Here is a 16,911-nt window from a genome sequence, read left to right as displayed (position 1 = left end):
CTTGTTCCCAATTAAATAGTTGAAATTACAACTAGCTGCAGATTGTGTAATCACCTTTAATTCTTCCCAGATGGATGCCATGGGCTATGGAAGTGAATTGTCCTGGCTCTGCCTGATGGGGGCAGGGAAGGCGAGGTGTTGTTGGCCTGTAAGGCCACCTATGGGTCCCAGATGTGAAACAATTTATGCCTTTGAGGATGGGACAGCAAAGTTGGGAATTATGCTCTGAACCATTGGGAGTCGCAATTTCAGTCCCTGTCTGCCCAACCCCCCCACACCACCAGCCTTTCTTAAGGAGAGGACAGGGCATTGGGCCCTCCAGATAACTTATTGCCCATTTAAATAATTTTGTGTATTATTCTGGTCATGGAATTTTATTTTTTATATATGTAGGTGAGAGGGCATGAATAACAGAAGTAGTATCTAAAAATAGGAAAGGTGTAAGTAAAAAGTAAATGCCAATGCCTGCTGTGCTACCAAAAAAATTACCCATTCTGAAATAACCATTGTTAATGTTCTAGTAAATTTCCTTGCAGACTTTTTTAATATATTATCATAATTAAAAAAAAATAAAGTTGCTATATTTAAAAAAAAAACAAACCCAGAAGGTCTATATTAAATACACAGGGATCTCTGGTTTTGAGCAGCAATTCCCACAGAGCATATGAAGGGCACAGGGAGCAAGGAAGCTCTGGGCAGAGCTGGCCTAGCCCTGTGGAGAAACTGGTTTGGAATCAAACAGAGATACCTTCTGTTTCCTGTTGTACTTGGCCTACATTGGCGATTTCCCAGGAAGATCCTGTTTTCAGCTCTTGAAAGGCACAACCCTGGGTGTCTATTATTTTCAGGAGCAAGGCAGAAGCAACAGCAAGCTAAGGCTGAGCCTTGGGTGTTCCCATCAGACTGGAAACTAGTCCCACCAGGCCAGTTTTCCTCCCTTGACTACCTGCCCTGTTCCTAGAGACAATGGTGGATGCCCCGCATACAATAATCAGAGGCTACAGGCTTCCCCTGGTGGCGCAGCGGTTGAGCGCTGGACTGTGAAGCTGCCTGCAGCCTCTGCAGCCCCGGTTGGATCCCCAGCCGCCGGAGAGGGTCCCACATGGCGTGCAGACCTCTCCTGCCATGCCCACTGCTCCCCTCAGCAGTGTATTTCGTCAGTCTGCCTGTTCTCTTCCCCACTCTGGCTCTGGTGAATCCTCTCACCCTCCCGTGCTTCTGACTGTACCCCATGCTTGTACAAATTAAAAAAAAAAAAAAAAATCAGAGGCTAGTTAGATTGAGGGCTATTTTTAAAGCCCATAGGGGAGATGGATGTAGTAGAGGGTGATAGCTAGTGCTCCATTTTTAGCTAAGCCCACAGGCGCTACAAAGAGTAACTTTCTCAGATTCCTGTGCATTTAGATGTGGCCATGTGACTAAGTACTGGCTGAATTCCTGGGTAGAGTTCTCAAGCTTCAGGAAGGGACATGCCTTTCCTCTGTCTTCCTGCCTGGAATGTGAACACAGTATCCAACCATGTCCATGAGTTGGGCCATGAGAGCAACACATGGGATGGAGCAACAAGACAGCAGAAGCCTGGGTCTCTGGTCAACATCAGAGTGTGCAGCCCCCAAACCAGCCCTAGAATATACCCACTTCCATGCTGTTTTATAAGTTCCATTACTTTGAGTCTGTCATGTGAAGCAGGATTTACAACTTAAGCAGGGACCTGCAAACTATGGCCAACTCCACCCCGTTGCCTGGTTTTGCAAATAGTTTTACTGGAACAGTGATGCTCATTCATTTACGTACAGTCTATGACTGCTTTTATGTAGAACAGTAGATTTGAGTAGTTTGGATCAAAGCCTAAAATAATTACCATCTGGCCCTCTACAACAAGCTAGCCAATCCCTGTCTAACTGATAGACATACAACCCACTCTGAGCATAGAAGCAGGGATTCCTGCTCGAGGATACCACCGCTAGCAGGGGGAAAGGTGTGGGGAGGGGGAGAGAGAGATTTGGGGTAGGGTCCGCTATCTTACATCTCTGCTGGAGTGATATGGGTTTATGGAATCACTTGCCATCATTTTTCCTAAAATATCAACTTCAAAGCCAAATTATTTCCTGTGACATTACGTGAACGCTCCAAGGTTTCTGACCCAGATGTTTCCCACCATTCCCAAAAAGGCTCCCCCAATCTGAAACCTGCGTATCTAATCCCATACATGCTCCCAAGACAGACAGCAGCCTGCCCAAGTACACCCTTGACTTCCTGTTCTCCACACTCTCCAGATGTCATAGATTCCTAATACTCTAAATAGCACCCCTGGTGACTTCCAAATCTTTATCAGTCCAAACCCCAGACTTCCTCCATGAGAAACAGCTGCTTGGATGACAAAGGGAATTGCAAAATGGGTCAACATGACTCGGCAGCCCCTTCCCTAATAAACTGCTGTGTTATTAGCTAACCCCACACTCTACTTCCGAATTCCTGAGCCTTACTACTGCTTACCCCAGCCTTCAGTCTCCAAACTGCTCTGCCTGCTACCTCCAAGCTGCTGTTGGATCCTGGTCAAGTCACTTCTCCTTTTTCACATCCTAGTCCAAGAGGTGGGAGCTTCTTATACATAATCAATTTCTGGGCACCTCACTTTTCCAAGTTTCTTCTTTCAGCCTTCTAACACCTATGTAGCCAATTCCCTGTATCGAACCCTCTCTTTGCAATCCCTGGCTTGGTTCTCACATCCTGACTGGGACCCTGAGTAAATGGGACCCCACTGGCAACAGACCAGGTCTCTTGATCCCAGTGTCTCTCTCATGGTCGTTAGGACTTTTTGCCAGTGGGTGCACAACTCTCTCCATTTGTGCTTAGAAAGCCCTCTCAGAGCAGAAGAGGGCTCAGACATGCCACCCCGGGAAATCAAATCCATCCAATTGCTGTGAATGTCTGATTCTGCTAGACCAAGTGGGCATGAAAGTCTCAGCTCAAAGAGTGGATAAATGTCAAGTTTCTGAGATTCAGGGATTCTGAAATTCTAGGATTAAAAGTGGGTTTTGAGGGCCTCCCCTGGTGGCGCAGGCGGTTGAGCGCTGCGCTGTGAAGCTGTCTGCAGCCTCTACAGGGCCGGTTCGATCCCGGCTGGCGAGGATCCCACATGGCGCAGCAGACCTCCAGTGTATTTCATCAGTCTGCCTGCTCTGTTCCCGGCTCTGTCTCTGGTGAATCCTCTCACCCTCCTGTGCATCTGGCCTGTACCCCGGTTCTTATATAAATAAATCAATCTTTGGGAAAAAAAAAAGTGGGTTTTGAAAAATGCTTTGGTCTAAGATACTATAACAGGCATCAAAAATACATATACTGGTGGGAGAACCACAGGAATGACCCCTGAGGAGAGAAATCAAGTACTATCCAAAAATTAACAAAGATGTAAGAAATGAGTAAATGCAAATACTCCTTGGGGCCAAGCAGGTACCATAAGTAAATGAAGCAAGCAGGTTGTTAGGGTTGGTCCAGATGCCAGGCCGTGGGGAATGGGGGAGACAGCTCATGTGGGAATTCCCCAAATACAGATAACCCCTACTAATCAATCCCATGGGATTGTGGGTTCAGCAATCCAGAGCTCACAATTTCCCAAGAGAAGTGAGAAACCTCCATTTTTCTTTGAGACCTGCCAACTTTTAAATGTGATCAAAAAACCTCACCTCTGGAGACTAAATACACTCCTGCAGCCAGATGGTGCCTCTGGCCAGACTGCCGTTTTTGGTGTGTGGCTTAGTGGCTAAGAATGTGCGCCCTGCATCCAGCTGTCTGCATTCAAACATGGGTTCTGCTTCTTACTAGTTGTGTGACCTCTAGTGGTAACCCACTCTCGGTGCCCAGCGGTAGCAGTTGTGAAACAGTCACGCTATCAGCCTCTACACCCCTCTTGCAGAGAAAGCCAAAGTCAGTATAATGGCCTACACAGCCTGGCACCTGTCTGATCTCTCGCCAGTCTTCCCATGCCTTCTGCAGCAACTGCCCTGTGGCTCCATGTGCTCTTCCACAAACATCCCCAACAGGCTTCCCCCTCAGAGCCTTTATACCTAATGTATAGTCATGGGGCCTGCTCCCCTCCTCTAGGTCTTTGCTCTGGTATCTCCCCTTCTTGGTGAACCCTTCTCTGACCTATTTGAAACTGCTCCCCCAACTCCCCTTCCCTGTCCTCTTCCGCACTCATTACCTCCCACATTCTCGATATTATAAATGCCTATCTGTCTTCCCCTTTATACTTCACCTCCACCAAGGCAAGGAGTTTTTTGTTTATAATGCTCACTACTCTATTCCCAGCTTCCAGAACAGTGCCTGTATCTTGTAGATGCTCTATAAATCCCTGTTGAATTAATGTGGGGGAAAAACAAAACAAAACAAAACAGTCCCAACCTCATAAGGACCCCAAGCAACTGTCTATCTAGTGGGCCTGGTCCACTGTGAGCACTGATTTAATGATGGCCATTGCAGTAATTTAGGTTTATTCTTAAAGGCTCTTAGTTGCCAAGCTTCTGAGTTACCACAGGTAAAGGGCATGAGAACAGGGCTTGGGACACAGGTGATGCACAGTAAATGGTAGCTGTCATTATAATCAGGCATCTATTTTCAGAGGAACTGCAGAGCCAAGCTTCTGTGAATTAGGAGACAGAGAGAAAGCGGTAGAGAGCCGAAGAAGCTTCTGTGAATTAGGAGACAGAGAGAAAGCGGTAGAGAGCCGAAGTTTCAAGGCTAATGAACTCGCCCTCTGCTAGCTGCTCTCTGACCTCATCCTTACAGCACTGCCTGCCCTGCCCCCACCCCCCCCAACTCTGGCCTCCCTGACACTGGGCAGACTCCCGCCTGGAACACACTGCCCATGAGGGATACACGCCCCCCCACTTCAGATCTCTGCTTGGGTCCCTCTCAGAGAGGACTACACTAGTTGAAATTACACCCCACTTCCATTTTTCTTTTATTTTTCTCCACAGCATTTACCATCACCCAGCAGAGGGTACATCTTGTTTACTGTCTGTACCCACCAGTGATCCCTTTCTGCATCCTCCCACCCCATATAAACTGTGAGGACAAGGATTTTATTTTATTCCCTGGTGTAGTCCCTATGTTTAGCACACGGCAGGGCCTCAAAAGGTATTTGTTAAATGATTTAATGGCTTGCAGTCCCTACCTCACCGAGTCCTTGTGAGGCCCAATGATCTCATGCAAATAAAGTGCAGCGTTCTCTGAGTGCTGGGAAAACGGCAGCTGTGATTATAATTAAGGTTCTATTTTCGTAAGTTCCTAGATGCACTTCTCCGAGTCAATATATATAAAGCTCTGGGACTGGCACTTGCCTCTCAGGAGGCACAGCTATGATTATAATTAAAGTCCTCTTTGTGACGGTTCTTAGGCAAAGTGGCAGAGCATGAGCTGTCCTCCACAAAACCTTTCCTGCTTCTGGGTACTTGGCTAAGCCACCCGCCCAGATGCCCTTGCAGTGAGCTCGGACACCTGACTAAGTTCTCGACAAAGGAGCAGAATGGAGGCAGTCTGGCCACTTCTGGCCCAGGCTGGTCAGAGGACTTTGTAACAGTGCTGCTCCCAGTTCCTGCCTCTTCCCAGGCACCACCAGCCCTCCAGAACCATGTGGATGGCAGAAGGCTGAAGTGATGGCCTAGAGCCCCAAACCACCTCTGAAACACCCACATGGACTATTACGTGAGCAAGAAACAAAACTCCTTTGTTTGAACCTTTACATTATGGGCTCTATGAATAAATCACAGGAATCGTTTAGTAAACGTTAATGATACTGGCAACAATGACTCAAGTTCCCTCAAGGACCCAGGGGGATGGTGGCATAAACACCCAAGAGTGAGCTTCACACACACAAGCGTACACACAGGTGCACACACCCCCCAAACACATGCTGGGCCAACACACAGAATTTGGCTTTTATTCTGGCCTTCACACATCTACTCTAAGACGACACAGATATCCCAACCCCCATGACCACCGTGAACACCCCAATTTCCTCAGCCCCCTGCTCCCACCCCGCTCCTTCAGCCAAGCTCCCTGGGTGGGGGGGCTCTGCCTACACCTCCCCCCGGGCATGCAGCATGAAGTGGCCATGCAGCTCCCCAAGGTTGTCGAAGGAATCCTCACACTCAGTACACTGGTAGGTGCCCTCCTCCTCCTCCTCTTCCTCCTCCTCCTCCCTCCCAGCTGGTCGGCCCTCCCCAGCCCGAGGCGGCTCCTCCTCTTCCTCCCCGAGGGCCCTGCCTTCAGGGGCTGGTGCTTCCTGGGGGGCTGTAGCAGGGCAGCAGAGCCGGCAAGGTGGGGTGCCTGGAGGGGCCTCCCCAAGGGGTGAGCGGCCACAGAGCTGGCAGGGCTGGGCCGGGGGGCCCGGGGCCTGGGCTGCACGGGGGGCCCGACGGGAAGGGCCCCCGCGGCCCCCCCCTAGGCGCTGCTTCACCTTGTAGCCAGGGTCATATTCGGGATCATCTGTGGTCTCCTCTTCCTCCTCCTCCTCATCTTCTTCCTCTTCGGAGTCTGGCTCTGAGAGAGTATATTCGGAGTCAGAGGAGTGCTCGGGGCCTGGAGGGGGCCAGAGTTGGAAAGAGAATGGCATCAGAAGACAGCGGGCCTGCCTGGCTGTCCCTGCCCTGAGCCAGTGTGGGGAGGGAGCTGGGGCACAAGCCTGTCCTTCCCCACGGATGGGTCCCCATAAGGGGAGGCTCAGCATCCAGGCAGCAAGCAAATGAAAGTCTTGCAAAAGCTGCCATTTGGGAGTTTACTAATGATAAAGCAACAGTGTCCACTGCTTTTTTAAGTCCTGTTTTTATTATTAACTCATCTAATCCTTACAATTACCCTTTGAGGGAAGTATTATATTACTATCCTCGACAAATGGGGAAATCAAGGCATAGAAAGACTAGGGTGACTCACTCATCTACTGTCACACAGCTAACAGGGAACAGCTAAATATGGGTAAAGACCTACAATGGGTCATTCTAGGGAGGTAAACGCTTGGACAAGTATAGGTGGTTTTCGAATAGAAATACCTGGTTAAGTGACTTAAAAATATTTTACACTGTTATTTCATGGACAGGGAGGACATGTCTAGGACAAGTTTAGATTCAAAGAAAGGAAGAAGGGCCTCCCTGGTGGCGCGAGGGGGGTAAGTCTCAGCACTATGAAGCTATTGGCTGCCACTGCAGCATGAGTTGGATCCCCGCCCAGGGAGCCGACCCTCATGGCACTGCAGACCTCTCCCATCTTGCCCGCTGCTGTGTATTTCAGTAGATCCACCTGTTCCGCTCCCCACTGAGTCTGGTGAATCCTCTCACTCCCTGCACCTCTGGCCCGCACCCCAGCTCTTGTATGCATCAACAAATAAATCTTTCCCCCAAAAAAAACTTAAAAAAAAAGAAGAAAACTTCTGATATACAGGAAAGGGTGACATTAGCAGTCCATTCGGGGTGTGGCACACAAGCACCGGCTGGGGTTGGGGAGCCTCACAGTGGCAGCAGTGTGAGAAATACCATTTTCTTCAGTGCAGTGACAGGGGCCGGCCAGACCATCTGTTAGGGCTGCCACAGCCTTGCGCTTTATTCATCTAGGTCCCTTCCTCAGTTTCTTTCAGCAGCCCAGAGGGATCCTATTACAACTGAGCCCGTTACATGGGTTCCGCATGCACCTGCCTCCTGGCCTTTGCCACCCTCTCTGCAGATGGACCAAGGTTTGCTCCCTTCTTCTCTGCCATATTCAAGTAACCAACTCTGAAGTGACACCTTATCTAACCAGCAACCCCCCGCCCCTCGCCCCCAGCATTCCCACTATCCATACTCTGCTGTTTTTCTTCTCATCTCATTTTATACAACACCTTCTGGTATGTGTGCTGTCTGCACCCCCAGCAGGGATTCTGGCTCATTTTTTTTTAAAGATTTATTTATTTGTGCATACAAGGACTGGGGTACAGGCCAGAGATGCGAGGGAGGGGGAGTGAGAGGATTCACCAGAGACAGAGTGGGGAGCAGAACTGGCAGATCTACTGAAATACAACAGGTGAGTCAGAAGAGGTCTGCTGCACCATCTAGGTCACCCCTCTGGCTGGGGATCGAACTCGTGCTGCAGTGGCTGCAGATTGCTTCATAGTGCTGACGCTTAACCACTTGCACCACCAGGGAGGCCCCGGGATTCTGGCTCATTGCATCCCTAGAACAATCTTTGTGACTGGCACAGACAATCCATTTCTGAGGTTTTTACACATGCCATTATTCCCTCTGCTGGGAAGGTCTTGCTCTAATTTCCCCCATCATCCTTTAGGACTCAGTAGGAGGCCACCCCTCCTTGGTGAGGCCACCCCAGATCTATTCATCCCAGGAAGTCAGTCATTTTTCTTTTGCCTTTGGGCTGGAACTATCCAAAGTCTGTTCCCCACCAGACCGGGGGAAAGCCTGCCATGACTCATCCCTGAGGCCTCAGCATCACCCAGCCCAGGAGAACGGGTTACAGATGTTTGACCAACATCCCTCCTGCAGCTCTCCCTTAACTTGTACTAGTCCTGGCGCCTCCCGGCCATTTAACCAAAGTTTCCAGAGGCCTCAGCATGGGCTGGTCCCTCTGCCTGGAATGCTGGTCCCCACTCTGTCTGCCAAACCAACTCCTCCTCCTTCAGGACCCAGTACAGGCCCTGTCCTCTACGAAGGCTGCACCCTGAGGCCTCTCTCTGGTCCCTCACCCTGACCCCCCCTCGTCACTGCCCTAGAGACTGTAGCCATCTGGGCCCCAGCCTGTCTCCCCCTTCAGAATAGGAACCCTCTCCTGGGCAGATCTGACTCATCATGGGATCCCCACATTGCCCAGAGCAGGAATGTGGGTTGAATGGACCAGTTTGGTGCCAAGGCCCTGACCTCCTCCTCCAGGCCTTTTGCCTCTGCCCTTGTCCTGCCTGGGGTGGCCTCTGCCATCTCTATCAGCAAGTCCTGCTCCTCTTTCAGGCCAGCGCACACATCACCTCCACCACGAGGTGCTCCCTGACTCCCCAGGTGGTCAGTGTCTCTCTCATCTGGGTTCTCCTTCCCCCTCTAACACACGTTGACCATCTGGGCAGTGACCCTGCTACACCTGGCTGTGGGCTCCTGGAAGGCAGGGCCTGGACCTGACCTATCTCCATGTTCCCAGCAATGCTGAGCATCAGTCAACCTCAGGGGACATTTGCCAAGTGGCTGCAAAACACAGAGGAAACATTTCTAGCCCTCTTTCTCCTCCCACCCCTGACTTCACACCACCCCCCTCCAGGGTATTCAATGCCCACTATGACTTCACACAGCTGGCCTGCGAAAGGTCAGCATCCTCCATGATGACTACAAGAGCTTTCACGTCCACTGTGGGCCACAAGGCCTTTCACACCCACCATGCCTTCTCCACCCATGAGATCCACAAAGCCCAGCACATCTCCCGAGTCCACTGGAGCCTCCCTACCCACAGCATCTCCCAAAGCTCATGCCTCCCTGAACACCGCCAAATTGGCAACACCCAACAGCCCCTCAACAGCTCCTAACTCCGTCACGAGCCCAGGCAGTACCAAGTCTACTAAACGGGCAAGAACAAAGACAACCTCTTCCAATCGGCCAAGAAACAAGTCCCAAGTGCGCAACCAGGCAAGAACATCCAGCAGGGCCAGCACTGACACCAGGTCCAGCAAAGTTAGCAAGGTCAGTGGGGTAAGACGCCACCAGCGGAGAGGCACACACAGTCGGGGCAGAACTCCTGGCAGGAGAGGGAGCCGCGGCGCCAAGAGGTCACCCAGCAGACCCAGCACTCCCAGCAAGCTGAGAACTCCTGATGCCAAACCAGGTGTGCCTAGCAGAGCAAGAACTCCTACTTCCCAACCCAAACAGCACAGGGGGAAGAGTTACAGTCGGCCTAGAAGCAACAAGCGAGAAAGGAGTAAGAGCCAGCCTAGAAATGTGAGCAGGGAGAAGAGTGACAGCCCACCAGGAGCCTCAGGTCTGAGGAAGAGCTCCAAGCTGGCTGCAGCATCCAGTAGAGCAAAGAGTTACAGCCCCACCAGCTTTCTCTTCGAGGAGCAAGGTCACAGTCAGTCTCTGCCATTACCGGGGCTGAAGAGTTACAGCAAGATGACCACCCCTGGCAGGGAACAGAGTCATAGTCCAACGGATGTGTCCAGCAGGGTCAATGATAATAAACAGGGGAATGTGCCCAGTAGGACCCGAAGTCACAGCCATTCTAGCACGCCAAGCAGGACCCGAAGTCACAGTCATTCTAGCACCCACAGCAGGTCTCGAAGCCACAGCAAGTCGAGAATGCCCCAAAGACCAAGAAGTCACAGTTGGAAGAGAGACACAGTGGTGGTAGAGTGGATGAGAAAATACAGTAGGGCAAGAAGCCGTACCCGTAAGGGAACGCCCAGCCAGATGAGAAGACGCAGCCAGTCTAGAACCAGCAGCAAGGGGGAGAGTTATGACCGACCCAGAACCCCAAGAAGAGAGAGAAGTCACAGTGAGTCTAGAAGCCCCAGTAAAGAAAGAGCTCACAGGCGATCCCCAAGTCCCAGCAAGGAGAGGGCTCACAGGAGATCCCTAAGCCCCAGCAAGGAGGGGTCTCACAGGCAATCCCCAAGCCCCAGCAAGGAAAGGGCTCACAGGAGATCCCCAAGCCCCAGCATGGAGGGGTCTCACAGGCGATCCCCAAGCCCCAGCAAGGAAAGGGCTCACAGGAGATCCCCAAGCCCCAGCAAGGAGGGGTCTCACAGGCGATCCCCAAGCCCCAGCAAAGAAAGGGCTCACAGGAGATTCCCAAGCCCCAGCATAGAGGGGTCTCACTGGCGATCCCCAAGCACAAGCAAGGAGGGGGCTCACTGGCGATCCCCAAGCCCCAGCAAGGAGGGGTCTCACAGGCAATCCCCAAGCCCCAGCAAGGAGGGGGCTCACTGGCGATCCCCAAGCCCCAGCAAGGAGGGGGCTCACTGGCGATCCCCAAGCCCCAGCAAGGAGAGGGCTCACTGGCGATCCCCAAGCCCCAGCAAGGAGGGGGCTCACTGGCGATCCCCAAGCCCCAGCAAGGAGGGGGCTCACTGGCGATCCCCAAGCCCCAGCAAGGAGGGGGCTCACTGGCGATCCCCAAGCCCCAGCAAGGAGGGGGCTCACTGGCAATCCCCAAGCCCCAGCAAGGAGGGAGCTCACTGGCGATCCCCAAGCCCCAGCAAGGAGGGGGCTCACTGGCAATCCCCAAGCCCCAGCAAGGAGGGAGCTCACTGGCGATCCCCAAGCCCCAGCAAGGAGGGGGCTCACTGGCGATCCCCAAGCCCCAGCAAGGAGGGGGCTCACAGGAGATCCCCAAGCCTCAGCAAGGAAGGGGCTCACAGGAGATCCCCAAGCCCCAGCAAGGAGAGGGCTCACTGGCGATCCCCAAGCCCCAGCAAGGAGAGGGCTCAATGGCGATCCTGGAGCCCCAGCAAGGAGAGGGCTCACTGGCAATCCGGAAGCCCAAGCAAGGAGAGGGCTCACTGGCGATCCCCAAGCCCCAGCAAGGAGGGGGCTCACAGGCGAATCCGAAGGCCCAGCAAGGAGAGGGCTCACAGGAGATCTCGAAGCCCTAGCACAGAGGGGTCTCACAGGCGATCCCCAAGCCCCAGCGAGGAGAGGGCTCACTGGCAATCCCCAAGCCCCAGCAAGGAGGGGGCTCACGGGCGTTCCCCAAGCCCCAGCAAGGAGGGGGCTCGCTGGCGATCCCCAAGCCCCAGCAAGGAGGGGGCTCGCTGGCGATCCCCAAGCCTCAACAAGGAAGGGGCTCACAGGCGATCCCGAAGCCCCAGCAAGGAGAGGGCTCACAGATCTCAAAGCCATAGCAAGGAGGAGGCTCACAGGAGAGCTAGCAGCCCCAGCAAGGGGAGGAGTCTCAGACAATCTATAAACCCCAGCAATGAGAGGGCTCACAGGCAATCCAAAAGCCCCAGAAACGAGAGGGTTCTCAGACAATCCAGAAGTCCTGACAAAGGGAAGACTCAGAGACGATCTAGAAGCCCTACCAAGGGGAGGAGTCTCAGACAATCTAGGAGTCCCAGCCAGGAAAGGAGTCTCAGACAATTCAGAAGTCCCAGCAAGGAGAGCAGTAGCAGCCAATCGGGACCCTCCAGCAATGAAAGAGCTCACAGTCAATTTAGAATCCCCACAAAGTGGACATATCACAATCAATCTTCCAGCAAGACAGAGAACAAGCTACTTAGAATCCCTGGAAAGGAAAAAGAGCCTAGCCAATCCAGAACCCTCAGAAAGGAGAAAGATTACGGCCAATATAGATCCTCGAGCAAGGAAAGCTATTCCAGTCAAACTGCAGTCCCCAGAAGTCTCAGCTGGAAGAGGTCCCCCAGCAGGACACAGAGTTCCAGTCAGAATAGCACCCCTAGCAAGACAAGGAGCCACTCCCCCCCAAAATATCTCAGCAGAGCCCCCAATCCAAGCCAATATGGTAATCAAGCCAATACCACTACCTCTAAGACTGTCTCACCTGGAGAAAGATCCTCATCATCTTCTTCCAAGCTGGCGTAGCCCCCAGTCTCAGCTGGCTCACGGGTCTCTGTCATGGCCGGGGAGAGGACAGGAGACAGGAGCAGAGCAACAGCTGGGCAGTGTCCCTCCCCTGCCAGCTCTCCACGGTCACAAGTTTCTAACGCAAAGTGTCAGCCGGTAGAAAGGGATGCTGGACAGGAGAAAGGAAAGGCCTTTGGTGACTCAATAAATTTTTACATAGCATCTGCCTCCCCAGGCCCAGTTGTGTGCTCAGTGCTGTGGGCAGAGTAAAGATGGCCCCAGCTCTGTCCCTGACTGCCTAAAGGGCCTTGGTGGCAGGCCCGGCCCTACTATAGGCTTTTTATTTCCCCTTCTGGGCAACAAAGCTATCTGTGATTTAATGGGGTGTAGAGGGGTAACATTCTAAATATTTAACAGCAGGAATAGCATGGCACCAGTCAGAACTCTGAGCAGAACATGGTCCTCTGCCAGGAATTAACCCTTCAGTTGCTGAACTGTGAGAAAATCTGGGGCTGGGGGAGAAACAAAGTCACAGCTGGGGTTAGGGATTACTTAGGGTAATCAAGATACACCAGCCAGTCTGGAAGTATTTCAGTATTTAAAATTACTGAATGCCAGCCCTAGTTCTGTATCATGTTACACCTTGGCAAGATGGTGTCTAGGGTAGAATCCTAAACCTGCCACATTCTAGCTGTGTAGCTTCAAGCAAATGACCTAACTTCTCTAGTGTGTTTCCTTCTCTGTACAGAAAGGGGATTCCAGGGCTTAACTCCAGTACCCCTCAAAACCATGTTGAGACAGATTATTATCTCCTTTGCACAGTCAACTGAGGTGCAGAGGAATAACAAGTAACCCAAGGTTGTAGGATTTAAAGCCATGCCATCCTACTTCTCTCATAAAAAGGTAGGCTTGTTAATATAAATTGCTGGTATAGGGCAGGTACTCTACTAACTAGTGATACCTACTCTCATCCCGACCCTCTATAAACTCCAGCCATTGCAGGCTTCTCATCTCCCCCTGAGCATGCCAGACCTTTCCACATCTATGGGTCTTGGCACAAACTTTGTTTTTGTCTAAAATGTCTTCCTTCTCCCTCATGTGCCTGGAGAAACTTCTACTCACCCTTCAAAACCCACCTCAAACACAAGCACCTCCGTACTTCCTAGATCAAATCCCACCAGCTTCTGCCTCTCCCAAGAAGTTTACTGTGGCATCTTTCCCTCTTCACCTCCCTTCACATGTACAAGACATCTTATGTTTTCCCACTTCATTCCCTGACAGCAGAGCCGGACAGAGCAAGTTAGTGAAGGGGCTGGCAGCTTTAGCTGCACCTCTTATATGCCAAAGCCTGTGCTGAGCGCAGTAAGTAGAGACAGTGGTGGAGAATAAACAGTCCCTTCAAAGCCCAGATGTCAACTTTAATACTGGGATGGTGAAGACAAAGAAGATAAAGACTAGGATGGAAGCTTGGGCTAGGGCATTGGAGGTTGGGCATCATTGGCATGGGAAGCTTTCTAAAGACACCTGGATCGGAACTTTTAAGGAAGAGAGGCCTCATAATTGGCAGGTGAAGAGTACTTATAATACCCTATTGCCTGCATTTAATTTCAGAATTCTGCTTTAGGCCTGGATACAGTAGCCAGATTTAGTAAATAAAAACATGCCCAGTTAAGGGATGTGCACGCAACACCTGGAATGTGTATTTCTAAAAGATTTTGTTTATCGGAAATTCGACTTGTACTGGACGTTTTCTAGTTTAAATGGCATACAACAGGAACAATCAGGACTTCCTATGAGGTTACCGGGAGACATCGCTCACCAGTTCAGCCTTCTCCCCGTGCATTGCATGGGCCACTTACAGAGTATCCCACGTGTTAGGTGTAGAATTCCTTGGTGCACAAGTCCCATTCCTACAATGACTATGGGGGCCAGACTGGCGCCCATGATCTGAGGGACGTAAATGAGGCTCCCTCACTACAATAAGGTGAACACGGTACCCAAGACCCCACCATGTCCAGAGCCTACAGCAACCAATTCCCAAGATGCCCTGTTCGGACACAATAGGTACCCATCCCCACAAAGCTGGGGCAAGGAGGCCAGAGCAAAACCTTAGAGGGAGCAATAAGGACCAAGCCCTGGGAAAGCTCTTCCCAAAGATGCCTCAGACCTATAACGACCACCTTCCAAGGTGCTCTGTGTCGAAGCCCTCCACGCTTCCGGGATGCTCAGTGCAAGGTGTGACAAAAGGGACCAGCTGTCCACAAGGACCCAGGACGATCCTTCCCAGAATGCACCAGGCCTGTAACGACCAGCCGCTTCCCACAATGCCTTAGGGCGGGGGGGATCCCGTTTCCCAGGATGCCCCAGGCCAGCCCAGAGCCGCGTGGGGGGAGAAAGGGAAGCCCGGGTCTCGCCCTCAGGCCACCACGACCCGACACCGCGGCCGGCTTTCCGGGAGCCATCACTCCCATCATGCAATGGGGTCGTAGCGCCCGTTTCCCGGCATGCCCCGCGCGCTCTGGCCCCGGACACTCACCGGTGCTGGCGGCCCCCGCTCCGGCTCGGCGGCGGCGGCTGCACGCCCGGGCTCTGCGCCTGCGCCGCAAATGGGGTAGGAGGGAGTGCGAGGGGCGTGAGGAGCCTAGGGCGCCTGCGCGGCGTTACGGACCATTCCTGTCGCGCGGTGGGAAGAGGGGCTCGCCGAGGCCGGCCGGAGACGAGGCCCGCGCCAGGGGCGCCGGGCTCTGCCCCTGGCCGTCCGGGTTTACTTGGTACGGTCCGCGGCCTGACGAAACGAGAAACTGGGGGCTTGCGCGTGCGTGAGCGGAGCCCGAACGCGCCTTTATAGAAAACGGGATGCCTTGGGGGTGGGGGGCGCCGGCTCGGCCCGGATCCTGGACCGTTTGCCTGCTCATTTGCATAATCTTGGTGCGGGACAATGGGAGGCCTCGGGCGCTGAAAGGAGTGATTTGCATATTCCCCGGAGAGACCTGACTCCCGAGCGCAGTGATTAGCATATGGGGGGGGCTCGCGCGCCTGAGGAAAGCGCTTGCGCACTCAGACTGCGGACTGGCGCGAATGTGGCCTTGTTTTTAGTCGTGAATCAGAGGGGAGGCACTAAGGCCGAGACCCATGCCGCCCCTCAGTCCTTTACTCCTCTCTCGCCCCCGGATGTTTATCGCTCTCTAATGTGTCAGGTTCCGTGCTAACGGGATTTATGGTCTTCGCTGTGAACAAGACATACCTGGCCCCTATCCTCAAGGGGCCCCACTCCAAGAAGAGCCACACAAAAGCAGAACCACAATTCCAGAGGAGTCAGACCTGGGATGAATGGAACATAGGAAGCTCTGGGAGCCAATGGGGGCGCCTGCCTCCCTGGAAAGTCTTGCAAAAGATGGTACTCTTTAGGCCAAGGGTGGATAGAAGTCAACTAAGGAGGCTTTTTTTTTTTTTTTTTAAGAAGGCTTTTTGGCAAAGGAAACAGCAAGGGCAAAGGCCTAGGGGCAAAAAAATAAAAGGTGCTAGTTCTGATTGAGGAAGTGAAAGCAGTTTAAACCTGGAACAATTGAAGAGGCTCTTACAGGTGACCTTAAGAGCTCAGACTTCATGCTGAGGGAATAGGAAGTGGTAGAAACATTCCTGGTCTTCCGGGGAAATTGACTGTCAACTCCAGCTTAACATTCTCAAAGGGGTCTGATTACCTCTTTATTATGCCCTCAGGGGCTGTACTCTGGTCTGGCCCTGCTGTCTGACCTCACCCACCTCTCTCCATTTTATCCCCTGCAGTCAAGTACCATCTGCCTTCAACCTCCACAATCTCTACAATCTCAGGCGTTTGCCATGCTATTCCCCTTACCTAAAAAATGCTTTTCTTTCTCATCTTTGAATAGTTGCTTCTGTGCTCACCATTCACATCTGGGTACAGATGTCCATCTGAGAGACTTTTCCCTGACCTTTCGAAAATAGCACCTCCAGATTGAGAGGAGTAGGGTACAGATAAATCAGCAATGGCTTTGAAGTGGCGGTTGTCAAAGCTGGTGTGAAGGATCTATGGAATTTAATTGCCCAGTTCTACTAATATAAGTTTAAAGTTTTCCATAAGTTAAAATATTATCTCTCTCTCATCCCCTTACTCTGCATTTTATCTTAATGTTTATGGCAATCTAAAAAAATTTTTGGCTTCCTTGGTATTAGTCTTTTTTCCTCATGAAACTTCCTGAGGGTGGGCCTCCCCTGGTGGCGCAGGCAGTTGAGCGCAGCGCTGTCAAGCTGTCCACAACCTCTGCAGTGCTGGTTCTGTTATAGGACAGGGAGAGGGGCAGCCCCCTTTCCTGGGGACCACCCTGTTGCAGTTCCATCCCGGCCCCGG

General features: G+C 52.2%; 2 protein-coding genes across 2 annotated transcripts; one reads left to right on the top strand and one right to left on the bottom strand.

The window, feature by feature from the left end:
• Positions 1–6,079: 6,079 nt before the first annotated feature.
• ZNF428 (zinc finger protein 428) lies at positions 6,080–15,103 on the bottom strand (the record flags this gene model as incomplete). The annotated part of the gene is made up of 3 exons (XM_084258010.1): positions 15,079–15,103; positions 12,520–12,711; positions 6,080–6,582 (listed from the first exon to the last, which is right to left on the bottom strand). The coding sequence occupies exons 2-3, from the start codon at positions 12,593–12,595 to the stop codon at positions 6,080–6,082; spliced, it is 579 nt and encodes a 192-aa protein (XP_084114136.1). The 5' UTR covers positions 12,596–12,711; positions 15,079–15,103.
• Positions 9,405–11,611, top strand: SRRM5 (serine/arginine repetitive matrix 5; the record flags this gene model as incomplete). Its single annotated transcript, XM_084257850.1, has 2 exons — positions 9,405–10,577; positions 10,694–11,611. The coding sequence occupies 2 exons, from the start codon at positions 9,405–9,407 to the stop codon at positions 11,609–11,611; spliced, it is 2,091 nt and encodes a 696-aa protein (XP_084113976.1).
• Positions 15,104–16,911: the final 1,808 nt, after the last annotated feature.

The sequence above is a fragment of the Talpa europaea genome (assembly GCF_964194135.1).
Source record: "Talpa europaea genome assembly, chromosome: 16".
Classification (NCBI taxonomy): domain Eukaryota; kingdom Metazoa; phylum Chordata; class Mammalia; order Eulipotyphla; family Talpidae; genus Talpa; species Talpa europaea.
This window is presented reverse-complemented; position numbering and strand designations above follow the sequence as displayed.